The 15,392-nt window shown below is 45.7% G+C and overlaps 1 protein-coding gene across 3 annotated transcripts in view; it reads left to right on the forward strand.

The window, feature by feature from the left end:
- Window positions 1-15,392, forward strand: part of VPS53 (VPS53 subunit of GARP complex) — a 164,394-nt gene that overhangs the window by 15,249 nt on the left and 133,753 nt on the right. For all 3 annotated transcript variants that reach the window (XR_009246999.1, XM_058676665.1, XM_058676664.1), the window contains exons 3-4: window positions 8,658-8,707; window positions 11,033-11,099. Coding sequence is in view for 1 of the 3 variants with exons in the window: in XM_058676664.1 (XP_058532647.1) it covers window positions 8,658-8,707; window positions 11,033-11,099 (117 nt within the window). In the remaining 2 variants the exon portion in view is untranslated. The remainder of the gene's footprint in view (window positions 1-8,657; window positions 8,708-11,032; window positions 11,100-15,392) is intronic.

Below are 15,392 nucleotides of genomic sequence, written 5' to 3' on the forward strand. Positions count from 1 at the left end.
CCGATGATTTACTCCCCAAGTGCCCCCAACGGTGCTGCGCCGATCGGAACCAGGAACCAGGAAGTTCTTTCTGGGTCTCCCACACGCGGGTGCAGGGTCCCAAGGCCCTGGGCCATCCTTGACTGCTTTCCCAGTCCACAAGCAGGGAGCTGGATGGGAAGTGGAGCTTCCGGGATTAGAATCGGCACCCATATGGTATTCCGGTGTGTCCAAGGCGAGGACCTTAACCATTACGCTATCACGCCGGGCCCATCATATTTCTTTTATAAAGTTATTTGTTCGATCAAATTGTTCGTGTACACTTGGCACGTGTTGTCAACCACTGCGCCAGGCACCAAGAGTGCAAAACCAATGAGGCCACCCATGCCTTAAGGCATTCATGGTTAAGCCAAGGGAAACGCTGGTGAGTGCCCTAAGAAAGGATTGGAGGGGTATGGTGAGGAACAAAGTACAGTTCTTGGGACAGTAAACACCTCAGAAAGAAGGTGGCCTCCTCTGCCGAATCTTGCAGGTTTCATTCACTGTTCATTCAGTCAGACTTCACAGTCACTGATGAAATGTGTACTAAGGGCTAGGCACTGTTTTAGAAGCTACAGGGAAATGGTAGACAAGACAGGCTCTTGGTCTCATAGGGTCTAGTGTGGAGAGGAAGACAAAAACAAAAATCAACAAATCCATCAGAAATGATCCAATATGGATTATGCTGTAGTAAAAAGCATTTATGGGGCTGATCATGTGGCCCAGCTGGTGATGTTGGCCTGTACACCCACATCCATAACTGAAGTGCCTGAGTTTGAGTCCCAGCGTTGCTCCTGACCCCAGCTTCCGGTGCATGTGGACCCCGGGAGAGACAATAGGTGATAGCTCAGGTGGTGGGGTCCCCAATGCTCAAGCAGTAGCTTCTGTCTCCTGTCTTCACCCCATCCCAGTGCCAGTTGTTGCAGGCATTTGCAAGCTCTTTCTGTCCATTTTTTTAAAAAGATTTATTTCTTTTTATTGGAAAGTCAGATATACAGAGAAAAGGAGAGACAGAGAGAAAGATCTTCCATCCCGATTCATTCCCCAAGTGGTCTCCACAGCCGGAGCTAAGCCATTCCAAAGCCAGGAGCCAGAAGCCAGTTGCCAGGAGCTTCTTCCAGGTCTCCCATGTGGGAGCCGGGTCCCAAGGCCTTGGGCCATCCTCGACTACATTCCCAGGCCACAAACGGAGCTGGATGGAAAGCGGGGGCACTGGGACACTAACTAGCACCCATGTGGTGAGAATTTTATCCACTAGGCTACCTCCCCAGGCCATTTCTGTTCATTTTGAAAATAAAGTTGAAAAAATTATCTGCTGTGTGATTGTCTTTCTTGAGGTTTCATAGATGGCCTTTCTAACTCATCATTCTCCGTGAAGGAAGAATTCCAGGATCTGCCTAGAGATAGACAGTTGCTAACAGCTGATATCGTGATAGCAATGGAAGCCGTGAAAATATTTATTCTACCTTATCAAGAATGCTGACCCATCAAAATAAAAAAGTATTTTATTTGAAAATTAATTTTAAAGAATGATTTATTTTTATTGGAAAGACAAATTTACAGAGAGAAGGAGAGACAGAGTAAAAAAATCTTCCATCTGCTAGATTACTCCCCAAATGACCACAACAGCTGGAGCTGAGCTGGATGAATGAAAGCCAGGAGCTGGGAGCTTCTTCCGGCTTTCCCAAGTGGTGCTTTCCCAGGCCACAAGCAGGGGGCTGAATGGGAAGTGGAGCAGCTGGGACTTGAACCGGCATCCACAAGGGATGCTGGTGCTTGCAGGCAGAGGATTAGCTACTTGAGCCGTGACTCTGGCCCCTGATTTGAAAATTATGTGTGAAACTGGGCCCGGCACAATAGCGTAGTGGTTAAAGTCCTCGCCTTGCCTGTCTGGGATCCCATATGAGCCCTGGTTCTAATCCCAGCAGCCCCACTTCCCATCCAGCTCCCTGCCTTTTCCTGGGAAAGCAGTCAAGGAAGGCCCAAAGCCTTGGGATCCAGCACCCGCATGGGAGACCTGGAAGAAGCTCCTGGCTCCTGGCTTCAGATTGGCTCAGCTCCAGCTGTTGCGGCTGCTTGGGGAGTGAACCATCAGATGAAACATCTTCCTCTCTGTCTCTCCTCCTGTCTGTATATCTGACTTCCCAATGAGAATAAATAAATCTTTAAGAAAAAAAAAAAAGAAAATTATATACAAAACAACCAGGTTCTCGCCTCTTCCTGAAACATTGATGTGTGTATTTGTTTGGCTTAGTATCCAATTAAAAAATACTTTTTAGTAATTTTTATTTTATGTATTTGAAAGGAGGAGTTACAGAAAGAGAAGTGGGGGTGGGGGAGGTTGAAGAAGAGAGAGAGAGATCACTGTTTACCTGTTAGTTAACTCTCCAAATGGCCCAGATGGCCAGAGCCAGGAGCCAGGAGCTTCTTCTGGGTCTCCCATGTGGATGCAGGGACCCAAGGACATGGGCCATTCACTGCTGCTTTCCCAAGCACATGTGCAGGGAGCTGGATCCGACGGGAGCAGTGGGGATCTGACCAGCACTCCTACGGGATGCTGGTGCAGCAGGAGCCAGCCCAACGTGCTACCCCATAGTACTGGCCCCAGTTTTTATTTACTTATTTTTTATGTATTTAAAAACACGTGCTTGCACACACACACATACACACACGAGACAGAGAAGGAGTTCTTCATCCTCTGATTCACTCTCCGTATGCTTGCCACAGTTGGGCTGGGCCAGGCCAAGCCAGGAGCCAGGAATACATTCCTGGAGTCCACATCAGCAGAAAGCTGGAGCTGGAGCTGTGCGTGCAATCCTGGCACTCTGGTATAACACACAAGAGTCTTTATTTTTTTAATTTATTTTTTAAATTGGAAAATCAGATTTACAGAGAAGGAAAGACAGAAAAATCTTTCATCCAGTGATTCACTCTCCAAATGGCTACAACAGCTGATCTGAACCCATCTGAAACCAGGAGCCAGGAGCCTCCTCCGGGTCTCTCACACAGGTGCAGGGTCCCAAAGCTTTAAACCATCTTCCACTGCTTTCCCAGACAACAAGCAAGGAGCTGGATGGGAAGTGTAGTCGGGATACGAACCGGTCCATATGGGATCCTGGCCATTGGAGGTGGAGGATTAGCCAATTAAGCCATTGTGCCAGGCCCCAACACAAGAATCTTAACCTTCAGGCTACACTCCCACTCCTAGTGTGTGTATCAACTTCTGAAAGTGACACAGGACATTTGCTCTTTTACTGATTCAGTTACATGTCTTGGCATAAGTGGTCTAATGCTCAGGATAATACAGTGACGTTTGTTAGAGTGACAGAAAATTGATGACCCAAGGATACCTTGATTTCTCTGGTCCTAAGTTACACTTGGCCGCAGTTCGTTCAAAGTCATGGCAGATGATGGCATAGCTTATCACTTCTGTGAACTGTCACTAGATCCTGAGCAAAAACCCTCCAACGACTTGCAGTAAAGAGTGGTTAATCATGAATTCGGATTGTTTCAAGCAGATATAAATATCTCAGGAATAAATGTAGTTGGGGCCCGGTGGTGTGGCCTAGCGGCTAAAGAATTAATGTAGTTGGTATCACTCTGTGGAAAAGGGTGTGAAAGAGTGCACGCGTGTGTATGATAGTAAATTGAAGATAAGAATTTGTCATATCTTCATGGCTAAGGGAAACTAGATGAAATTTTTAAAAAGGTTTATTTCATTTTATCTGAGAGGCAGATTTACAGAGAGAGACGGAGAGGGAGAGATCTTACATCCTCTGGTTCGCCCTTTAAATGGCTGCAGTGGCCAAAACTGAGCTGATCTGAAACCAGGAGCTTCTTCCATGTCTTCCAAAGGGTGCGTGGTCCCCAGAACCTGAGCCATCCTCCACTGCTCTCCCAGGCCATAAGCAGGGAGCAGGATCGAAGTAGAGCAGCTGGGACTCAAACCTGCACCCAAATGGGATGCTGGCGCTGCAGGTGGAGTGTTAGCCTGATAAGCCTCTGTACCCAGTGCTTGGAATTTCGAAAGAACCAGCACCACCAGAAACTTTGAAAAGGGAGTTTTTTGGAGCAGTTAAAAAAGCATGTTCAACAACGCTCACCATCACCAAATGCTGTGGATCTGAATCATTAAATTAAAAAAAAAAATCAGGATCCAAATTGATTTGAAAAAGTCAAAAAAAAGTCAAAAGTTTTTTCTTTTTATTACTAGAAAGTCATATATTTTCATAGGAAGAACCATAAATGCCATAATGATTACAACTCCTGGAAGTGTACTGTGAATTATTTTCTACAATCAGCCTGGATTGTCATTAAACTCAGAAAAAACTTTTCAGTAATTAAAACATTTTAAAATTAAAACTATACAACCTTATTACAACTACGTGAGGTGGGTGATTCTCAGAGGGCCTGTACCACCTCCACTTACCATGGCCAATTTGGATTCCGCTGGGTCTTTCCCCCATCCTAGGTGGCAGCCTCAGCCTCAGGAGGGCTCCCTGCCGTACCCAGCACTAACTTCCAGGAAGGATCATGTTGTGTTTGGGGCCACCTAGAAGCTCGAGAGCCATTGCAAGGGTAGGTGTTTGGTACAGCGGTTAAGACCTTGCCTGGCCCGCCCCCATCCACATCAGAGTGTCTGGGTTGGAGTTCCAGCTCCACATCCAATCCAGCCAGCTTCCTGCTCGTGCACGTGTGAGGAGGCCATAGGGGATGGCTCAAGCAGTTATCTCCCTGTCACCCACGTGGGACACTAGACTAAATTCCAATTTCCCAGCTTCAGCTTGGCCCAGCCCCTCTGGGAAGTAGCACATGGAAGTTATCTGTCTGTCCCCATGTCTCTGCTTTTCAAATGAATTAAACTTAGAAACATAAAGGAGACCCGCTGCATTGTGAGGTAGCATGGCAGATTGGGAGATGTCGAGGCCTTGGATGCAGACAGACCAGCCCCATCCAGCGGTGCTGCTTAGGCAAGTCGTCTGGCCATTCTAAGGTAAAGGAGTAGGCGATGCCTCATAGGCCCGGCAGGATTAAGGGACATAATTTCCTTTTATTTTTTTTTAAAGATTCACTTATTATTATTTGAAAGTCAGATATACAGAGAGAAGGAGAAACAGAAAGATCTTCCATCTGCTGGTTCACTCCCAAAGTGGCTGCAATGGCCAAAGCTGCACCAATCCGAAGCCAGGAACTAGGAACCTCTTCCAGGTCTCCCACGCGGGTGCAGGGTCCCAAGGCTTTGATCCATCCTCGACTGCTTTCCCAGGCCACAAGCAGGGAGCTGGATGGGAAGTGGGGTTGCTGGGACGCAAATTGCAAGGCAAGGACTTTTGTCACTATGCTACCATGCTGGGCCTCCCAATTCGGTTTTAAAGTAAAAGACTTGACAGAATTGGTTTGGGTTGAATCCCACTGAATTGGGTTGCTAATTTAAATCAGCTTCTGTTTTATAACATGATTGTTACTTTAGTCTGGTCTCGGTTTTCTGAAGGTCCTCAATAACCACTGGCTTCGCCAGAGTGGTGATGAGGTTGAATGGCCCAGTGGGACTTCTCAAATACTCCTGCCCACTTTCTCTTACTAGAACTGCTCCTGAGGGCCCCTGGCCTCCTTCTTAGCAGAATAAATTTATAACCACACTTCCTGTACCATCCCCAATTATTTCTGCAGGAAAATATTTATTGAGAGACAGAGAGTGAGTTTCATAAAATTGTGTTTGATAAGTTAAACCTGAGTTAAAATGGTGCTGTGAAATTGTACCTCTTCTCCTCCACTAGGGGGTACCATTTCCTCACATTTTCTCATGAATTCCCTGCTGTGGTCTTTTAATGGCTTTGTCATCTTAAAAATATATATATTTAATTACTGCGGTAGTGTATAGTCTATGTGGAATAAGTAGAAAATACCAATAGGCAGAAAGACTAAATCTGAAATTCGTTGCTGGTTTTAACTAGCAATATTGATTTCATAGATTTACAGCTATTAATGAAGATTGTAACTACTATGAAAGTATTTCAAAAGTCCGGTGGAATTAAAATATAAGTTTAACACAGGCATTTGGCCTTGTGGTTAAGATGCTGGTTGTGAAACTCTTCCCATATCAGAATATCTGAGTTTGATATCTGCCTCTACTCCTGACTAATGCAGCTCCTGGAAGGCCATGATGGTGGCTCAGGTGATGGGTTTCTGGCCACCCACTTGGGAGACCCGGATTGAATTATTGGCTCCTCTGCTTTGGTCCAGGGCGCACCATGGACATTAGGGAAGTGAATCAGCCTTTATTTCTGTGCCTTTAAAAAAATTATTATTATCAATTTTAAAAAAGTCATTTTGGTAAAAAATTTTTAAATGCACTCATACTTTTTTTTCATAATATGTATTTTCCACAAACTTTTTGAATTACCCTTATATGACTGTATCCATCCAGACTTTTTTCTCATGGATATATTTATATACATACATACGTATACACACACATATATAATAAATTTACTAGGGTGGGCATTAGGCATGGTAATTAAGACACTGCCTAGGATTCCTACACCCTACATCAGAGTATGTGGGCTCAGTTCCTGGCTCCAGTTCCTGATTCTAACATCCTGCTATAACATATCCTGGGAGGAACCAGGGAATGACGCAGACAGCTGGCTGCCCCCAGATGAGCTCTGGTGCCTAGCTGCAGGTCCCTGCCCTCATCCTGGCCTGCTGTGGACTCAGGCGAACTCAGCTGTCGTACAGGCTCACCGTCTCTCTCCCTCTTGATCTCTTAGATAATTTTTTAATGTAAAACAAATGAATAAGTGTACTTATTCTTGAAAGTGCAACATAATATAGAAAAGTACACCAGTCTTAAGTGTAAAACTGAATTTTCACAAATAACAAGCCACATCAAGAACTAAAACATTTGTTAGACACCTTCAGAAAGCCTTTCTCACCACTCCATGGCGCTGCCTCAGCAAAGAACCACTGTCCTGGCATTTGGTTCACCTGGTTTCTGAAGTACATCAGGAAAATCATGTAGAATGTGCTCTTGTGTCTGGGTTTTTTTTTTTTTTTCATGGAACATGCTAGATTTGTCAGGGTTTTTTTTTTTTAAGATTTATTTTCATTTAATTGTAAGGCAGAGTTAGAGAGGGGAGACAGAGAAAAATATCCTTCGTTCACTAGTTAACTCCCCATCCTGCACCATCTTTCACTGCTTTCTCAAGCGTATCAGCAGGGAGCTGGATCTGAAGTGGAGCAGCCAGGATGCACAGTGGAGCTCCTATGGTATTCCAGGGTTACAGGCGGTGGCTTAACCCACAGTGCACTACACCAGTCCCTTTTCAGTGTTGTTGTATGTTACTGTATTGTGTGGCTCTGTCACAATCTTGTATATCGGGGGTCTGCAGAACTTTATATAATACAATAATAATACAAAATACAATATAACACGAATATTAACAATAATAGGGGACCATTGCAGTAGCATTGTGCATTAATCCACCATTGTACAGGGCCAGCATCCATGTGGATGCCGGTTCGAGTTCTGACTGGTCCACTTTCTTTTATTTGTTTATTTATTTAAAAGTGTATTTATCTTTATTGGAAAGGAAGATTTACAGAGACAAGGAGAGACAGTGATCTTCTGTCCGCTGGTTTACTGCCCAAGTGGCTACAACAGCTGGAGCTGAGCCAATCTGAAGCCAGGAGCCAGGAGCTTCTTTTGGGTCTCCCAGGCGGGCACAGGATCCCAAGGCTTACGGACATTTTCTACTGTTTTCCCAGGACACAAGCAGGGAAGTGGAACCGTTAGGACACAACCCAGTGCCCATGTGGGATCCCAGCACCTGCAAGGCGAGGATTTAGCTGCTGAACCACTGCACCTTTTGCTGCTCTCCTTTCCCTATGCCTCTCTCCTCCCTCTGTAACCCTATCTTTCAAATAAATAAATCTGTTAAAGAGAGAAACATGCTCAAATTATTTTTAAGTGTAGGTTTTGTGGGCCATCCTGTGCCTGTCAGACTACCAAGCTCTGTCACTGTAGCTCCAGTATGAGCGTCACCAGCATATACCTCATGTGTCCTCCTGGCCAGATCCCAACAAGACATCATGTATGAAGAGTGAGGGCTGGGCCACATTTGGCAATAGCTGCCAACTACTGGTTTCTTCTTTTTTAAAAAAAGTTAAAATTGTATCATACCATGTAATTCAATTTTTTTAAAGATTTTATAAATAGCCTATATAGCTTGTCATTTCTCTGGTTTTTTTTTTAAAGATTTATTTATTTTTATTACAAAGTCAGATATACAGAGAGGAGGAGAGACAGAGAGGAAGATCTTCCGTCCAATGGTTCACTCCCCAAGTGACCACAATGGCCGGTGCTGCGCCGATCCTAGGAACCTCTTCCAGGTCTCCCACGCGGGTGCAGGGTCCCAAGGCTTTAGGCCGTCCTCAACTGCTTTCCCAGGCCACAAGCAGGGAGCTGGATGGGAAGTGGAGCTTCTGGGATTAGAACCGGCGCCCATATGGGATCCCGGTGTGTTCAAGGCGAGGACTTTAGCCGCTAGGCCATGCTACCGGGCCCCATTTGCCTGTTTTTTTTAAAAAAAAGTTTCATGAAGTGAAGTGACAGCTGGGCATTTTTTTTTTTCTTGTAGTCTCTGGCAAACATAGATGAAGTTGTGAACAAAATAAGACTGAAAATCAGGTAAGTAAATACCATGTGAGTTTTGTGAAAAGTATTGTTGATTTAACTTATCACATTCTGAATCATGCTTTATGTTTGTGAGGACTTTAGAATCTCAGGTTTTCTGTAGATGGTAGCTTTTTGGAAAATAATGATTTTTTTCTAAGTTTTTATATGAGCCTTTTGGTAAGAGACTTGATTCTTTGGCTAGTCAGCAATTACTTGTAGAAGGGGAAAGAAGCTATAACAGATAGAATTTATTTAAAACAGGTGCAGCTAATCACAAAAGGAGACAAAAGATTCTTTAATTGTTTTTTGTTTGCTTTTGCTGTATCTACTTGCTGCTTAAAAAAAAAAGATTTATTTGTTTTTATTGGAGAGTCAGATTTATGGAGGGAAGGAAAGACAGACAGATCCTCCATCTACTGCCTCTCTCCTTAAAAGGCTGCAACAGCGGAAACTGATCTGATCTGACACAGGAGCTTCTTCCAGTTCCCCTGTGTGGGTGCCAGGCCCCAAGGCCTGGGGCCATCCTGCACTGCTTTCCCAGCTCACTCGCAGAGAGCCGGCGGTGGAGCAGCTGGCTTGAGCAATGTCCATGTCGGATGCTGGCACTGCGAGGCGGAGGATTAGCTAATCAATCCGTGGTGCCGGCCCCTCGCTGCTGTTCTGTACATTTGTACCAGGATGTGAATGAACAATCCCTGTTCTTTCTGTCTTTGTGGCAGCAGCCCAGATTCAAGTGGCGAATACATTTGTTTAAAAAATGTTTTTCTATCCCTCGTGAATATTCCTTTGTTTTCTATGTCCCCAAGGTCTAGATAAAGGGACATACACATGTCTTGCCTGGTTTCCATCCCAGCTGACAGTGTCACGTCTGCCTTGGCTTTGGATAATGACCCAGTGCTGCACATGGCAGCTAGTGCAGGATGCCATTGTCCAGGCTGGTCATCAGGTGTCCTTCTCGCCCAACAGCTGCTTGTCTGCATTTAGATTTCTAGTTTCAACACATGATTAGTACTAAGGATCTGCTGATTATAGAAACAGGTCATTACTTCAAAAACAATTATGAGGGATTTTTGTTTGTTTTTAACTTTTGATACGGAAAGGCATTACTTTTGAATCCAGGAAGTTTTGGGGTTTTTTTGGTGTTTTTTGTTTTGTTTTTGTTTTGAACATCACTGTATCTTTCAGTGAGATAGCTTTAACTGTAGGAACACATTGTTCCACTATGCCTTAGGAAGCACAGAAAAGCTTCCTTTTGTTGCGGCAGACCTTAGCTGGGACAGTCCCAGCAGACACCACTAATGCGTTCAGGGGGACAGAAATGGAAATCTCCTATGATCAAACAACAGCAGCAACAACAGCAAAAACAAACAAACAAAAAAAACCCAAACCAACCCACCAGCTAACTACTGTTTTCTACTCTGTTTCTTCCATACTCTAAATGGATTTGTCAAGTGAGTGATGCAGCTTTTCTGGTGTAAGTGGCTTTGGTTGAGGCTGTCCCCACTGAGCCCAGGCCAGGAGCAAGGGCCTGTCCCACCCATGGACTGTGTGGTCAGAGACCAGAGGGGAAGCACTGAACTCATGCATCACCCTGGCTCCATGTCCCTCTTCAGGTCTCTGAGGAAGTTATTGAGGGAGGTATATGGTGTGGGGCAATTTGAATTCCCTGATCTGTTCTGCTAGTTTCTACAGCTTGGTCATTCCTGACTCCATGAAAAGTGCCACAGGTTTGCTCGCTCCCGGGGTACTGAGGATTACTGTGAACCGAGGCTTTTTTTTTTAAGTATTTATCTAATTTTATTGGAAAGACAGAGATACAGAGAGGAGATACAGAGAGGAAGAGCTTGCATCCACTGGTTCACTCCCCGGGTGGCCACAACAGAGCTGGGCCCATCTGAAGCCAGGAGCCAGGAGTCTCCTCTGGGTCTTCCATATGGGTGCAGGTTCCCGAAGTATTGGGCCATCCTTGATTGCTTTCCCAGGCCACAAGCAGAGAGCTGGATGGGAAGTGGAGCAGCTGGGACTTGAACCAGCACGCATATCGGATCCTGGTGCATGCGTGGCGAGGACTGTAGCCACTAAGTTGCCACGCTGGCAGAGGGCAGGGAGGGGGCTTCCCTGCTTGAGGCCTTTTTTGAAACATACAAGCCACTGGTCTGCTCTGGTCTGCTGGCACTGTTGTTGCTGCCTGCTGTGGGTTGGGCCCCAGTCTTTCCTTTTATCGTTCAGACTTTGGTTTTTCTGCGTAAGTAGGTGCAGTCCACAGAGGTTCATGGACAGTTTACTAACTTTGTAAAGACAATTTGAATGATTTGTATTTTCCCACTGTTTTCTTAGGAGACTGGATGACAATATTCGAACTGTTGTGAGAGGTCAGACAAACGTGGGGCAGGATGGCAGGCAGGTAAGTAACCGATTCCTCTGTGCTAAATTACACTCCCCTGGTGTCCTCAGGACCCATGGCCAGCTGACCATGCTGCTGATCTGCCTTCTTGCAAAGCACGTTTTTACTGATCTGTCCCAGTTACAGCAGAAAACACACAGGGCTTACATTCTCATAGCAAGAGTGTGGGCTATCCAGGCCAGCCCTGGGTAGTGAACCCAGGATCACCCAGGGTGATGGGCAGGCAGACCCAAATGAGAGAAGTGAAGTGTCAGGCATCTCCCATGGCCTCGTTTCTTTGTATCTCGTGGCTAAATAAGATTACTGTTTTGTTGTTAGGGTTTGACTTTTCCTTTGTTGCTACAAGAGATAGTCATCTGAGAGAGCAGTGGTTCCTCACACCTGCCTTTGTGTGCAGTGTAGATTTGTTTGGGTCCCGCTAAGCAAGGCTGTTGGAAGGGAACGAAGGGGGAAGAGAGCGTGTGGGAGGGAGCTCTGCTTCAGTAACCGGGGCCATCTGGTATCCGTTAACCATTTTCCTTTGCTTTCGGAATCTGTTCCTCTGTGGAGGCATCATATTTCAGAAATTGCTATCCTAACAGAAATGCTGAGTGTGCCTTTTTTAGTCATCTTTTCCCTTTTCAGTACCAATTCAGCTAGGTCAGGGGTGACATTGTAATATCTTCAGTTCTATTATTTGTCCTCCTGGACATATTTTAGTGTAGTTAGTTTATGACAGCGTTCATTCTGCTGTCGAGATTTGGGGTGAAGAAAAGGGGTATCATCCCTCGAGGATTCCACTGGTCTTCAGTAGGCCTCTTCCCGCCACTGGTGGCTCAGGGTGGCCCGAGCCTCTTTCTTTGACGTTTTCAGTTTTATCCAGTTTCCTCTCCTGAAGCTCATGACTGCCTGTACTTCCCCTCCTAGTAGTCCTGTTGTTGTCATCATCAGTGTTTCTTTGTCGGTCTGCTAGATCCATGAGTCGGGTCCTGTTTTCTGGTCTCTCACAGGGTACCTCGTTCTCACTGTGTGTTTTTGTCTGTTAGGGTCCCCCAGGAAGTGCTATGTGGCTGGCAGATGAGACCCTGGAAATGGGGCTCTGTGAAGTAATACAGAGTGACTGGCCTAGCTGTTAAGCCACAGTTAGGACGCCTGCATCCTGTGTAAGAGTGGCTGAGTGCACTTCCCAGCTCCAGCTCCTGATTTCAGCTTCTTGATAATGCACACTTTGCAGTGGCGATTGCCCAAGTAATTGGGCTATCATCCTGGGAGACCTGGATGTAGTTCCTGGTTCCCAGCTCGGAACACAGAACAGTCAGAAGTGGAGCAGCCAGGATTCAACCCAGTGCCCATATTAACTTGCTATGCCACAGGTATGCCACAGCTCCGGCCCCACTCACACTTATTGTATTGAAGTGTTTTCTTTTTGCTTTCTTTCTCTTGATAGTTGTATTTCAAAAGATCACGGGTTTTAGGGCACCTCAATTGCAGCTGCTTTTGTGGGACTCTGTTTACCTTGTGTGCATATGCCAAAGAAATCAATTTCAGAACTGTGTGTGACTTAGAACTCCTCTGGTTTGCATGCCCCAGATGGCTACAGTGTCCTCTCAGATGGGTGATCTCTGCCTTTAAACCCCATAACCCTGGACTTGTATTTTTCCCCGTGAGTTACCATCCTGTCCCTTCAGCTAATTCTAAGCTCCTTGACAGAACTGTGTGTTTCTTTTTTTTTTTTTTTAAGATTTATTTATTTTTATTGCAAAGTCAGATATACAGAGAGGAGGAGAGACAGAGAGGAGGAGAGACAGAGAGGAAGATCTTCCGTCCAATGATTCACTCCCCAAGTGGCCACAACGGCCGGTGCTGTGCCAATCCAAAGCCGGGAGCCAGGAACCTCCTCCAGGTCTCCCATGAGGGTTCAGGGTCCCAAGGCTTTGGGCCATCCTCGACTGCTTTCCCAGGCCACAAGCAGGGAGCTGGATAGGAAGTGGAGCTGCCAGGATTAGAACCAGCGCCCACATGGGATTCCAGCGCGTTCAAGGTGAGGACTTTAGCTGCTAGGCCACAGCGCCGGGCCCAGCTGTGTGTTTCTTATCTATGTGTAAGACACCAAACTACATGCAAAACGACATCATACTCACCTATGTTGAGTATTTGGTCTCTGCAAGATGGCTTGTTAGTTGTAAAAGTCATTTACTGTATCAGAGCATTTTGATTACTGTGTGGCCTCCTTTAAATTGGTTTAAAGCTTGATTGGTGCATGGTTAGCCCCAGTTTACTATAGTTTGGAATAACATAACTGTTTCTGTGTGATTCAGCCTTCATTTTGAGCAGCACACCAGACACTTTCAAATACTGAGGAAAGTCTCAGGTATTTACAGTCCCAAGAATGTGAAATGGTAGTGAATCATTCAGGAGGACTCCTCCTTGGGTCACGTCCCATGGATCTCTGTCTTGCAGTTATTTACGTTCTGATCTGCGGGTCACCAAGTGGCAGCTTGGGATTGTCAAGCCTGGGCCAGACAGGCTGCAGGAATGTTGGGATCCCCCACCTTCGCGTATTAATAGGTTACAGGTTGCTGCAGCAGAACAGGTCATATTTCAGAGAGCGAGACCACATTCTCAAGAATGTTTAGATAGCATTTCAATCTGTGATGGAATTTTGTATTCGTCTCCTTAGAACCCAGACAGAAAGGAAACCCAGAAGAAATAATTGCTTTTCCTGTCATCCCCGCCATCTGTCTTTTTCCAACGGTTTGTAATGCAAGCTGAAATGGCTTTTTTTTTCTTTTGCTTCCAGAGAGCTTTTTGGGTCCTGTCCTTGTCACCTTTTAGAGATGAAAGCTTTCCTCTGAGCCTTGGCTGGCTGCTGGTGGTTTGCTGAAGGGAGTTTCTATGTGACTGGCATATACTTGGGAGAATTATGGATGTTCCAAAATACTGAGTTTATACATCAAGAGGCCCCATGTTACCCTTTTCCCTGAAACACAGGGAAAGTGTTCCTTGGGAGTTTCTCGACCTTCTGAGGAATACTCAGCAGCAAAGTGGCAGGACAGATAGAAGGAAGCCTTGCTCACCATCAGCCCAAACGGATGTGCTTTTTAATCTGCATGGACAAGGGGAAAGTTTTTAGTGCATGGCCAGTGTATCTGTTCCCTGCTTCCCCCCAAGCCACAAGCAGGGAGCTGGATCAGAAGTGGAGCAGCTGGGACATGAACCATTGTCTGTATGGGATATTGGCGCAAGTGAAGGAGGCTTTGACGTCGTACCAGCCTCTCAATATATCTTAAAAGACATTTTTAAACTAAAAAATCTTTTTTGGAAAGCCATGTATCTGACTCAGAAATTACTTGGTGGAGAGAGGGGATACTTCAGAAGTGGAAAACATGGAAAAGTTGTTTCTTAAAATTTTTGCAGTATCATCTACTTGCTTAGCACTCTGCTGAACATTCTGGGAGTCATGGCTTGTTGGCCCCTCCTGGTGGCGGGGGAGGGGATGGCAGCTTGAGTTGGTCTGGACAGTGGTCCGTTCTCACCCGATTGTGATGCTCTTGAAAAGTTAGTAGGCACTGAGACCTCCCCGTTTTTATCTGCTGAAGTCATCAGCCAAAACCTTTCATTAAATGCCCACTTTTTAAAAAAGATGTACTTATTTTTATTGGAAAGTCTGATATACAGATAGCAGGAGAGATAGAGAGGAAGATCTTCCCGCCTTTGAATCACTCCTCAAGTGAGCGCAACGGCCAGTGCTGCGCCGATCCGGAGCCAGGAGCCAGGAACTTCCTCCAGGTCTCCCACGCGGGTGCAGGATTCTAAAGCATTGGGCCATCCTCGACTGCTTTCCCAGGCCACAAGCAGGGAGCTGGATGGGAAGTGAAGCAACTGGGACACGAACCAGCACCCATATCAGATCCTGGCGCATGCGTGGCGAGGACTCTTGCTGCTAGGCCACAGCGCTGGGCCCAAATGCCCATATTTTTGAAATTTTGTAGATGAATTCAGTTTAACACAGCACATCACACCATAGGCTATAAAAATATGTGCAGCTTCCCAAGAATTAAACTGGACAGCTTGAAGGAAGGTAGAAAGAGGCCAACGCGGTATCCCCGCCTCTCTGCTTTCAAGAGGCACCTCATCTCCGGCTGTCTCCTGGAAGGTGCTTATCTCTTTCCTCTTCTTTCTATGTTCACCTGACAACTTTGCAAATTAAACTTCTCTGTCTGCAATGGGAAGGAGGCAAGAAGAGGAAATTAGAGGAAGAGTTTTGGAGTGACCACACCTTGACCGTTCCCTAGTAAGTGCTGAATCACCGAG

This window comes from Ochotona princeps, chromosome 17 (assembly GCF_030435755.1).
Source record: "Ochotona princeps isolate mOchPri1 chromosome 17, mOchPri1.hap1, whole genome shotgun sequence".
In the NCBI taxonomy this organism is placed as follows: domain Eukaryota; kingdom Metazoa; phylum Chordata; class Mammalia; order Lagomorpha; family Ochotonidae; genus Ochotona; species Ochotona princeps.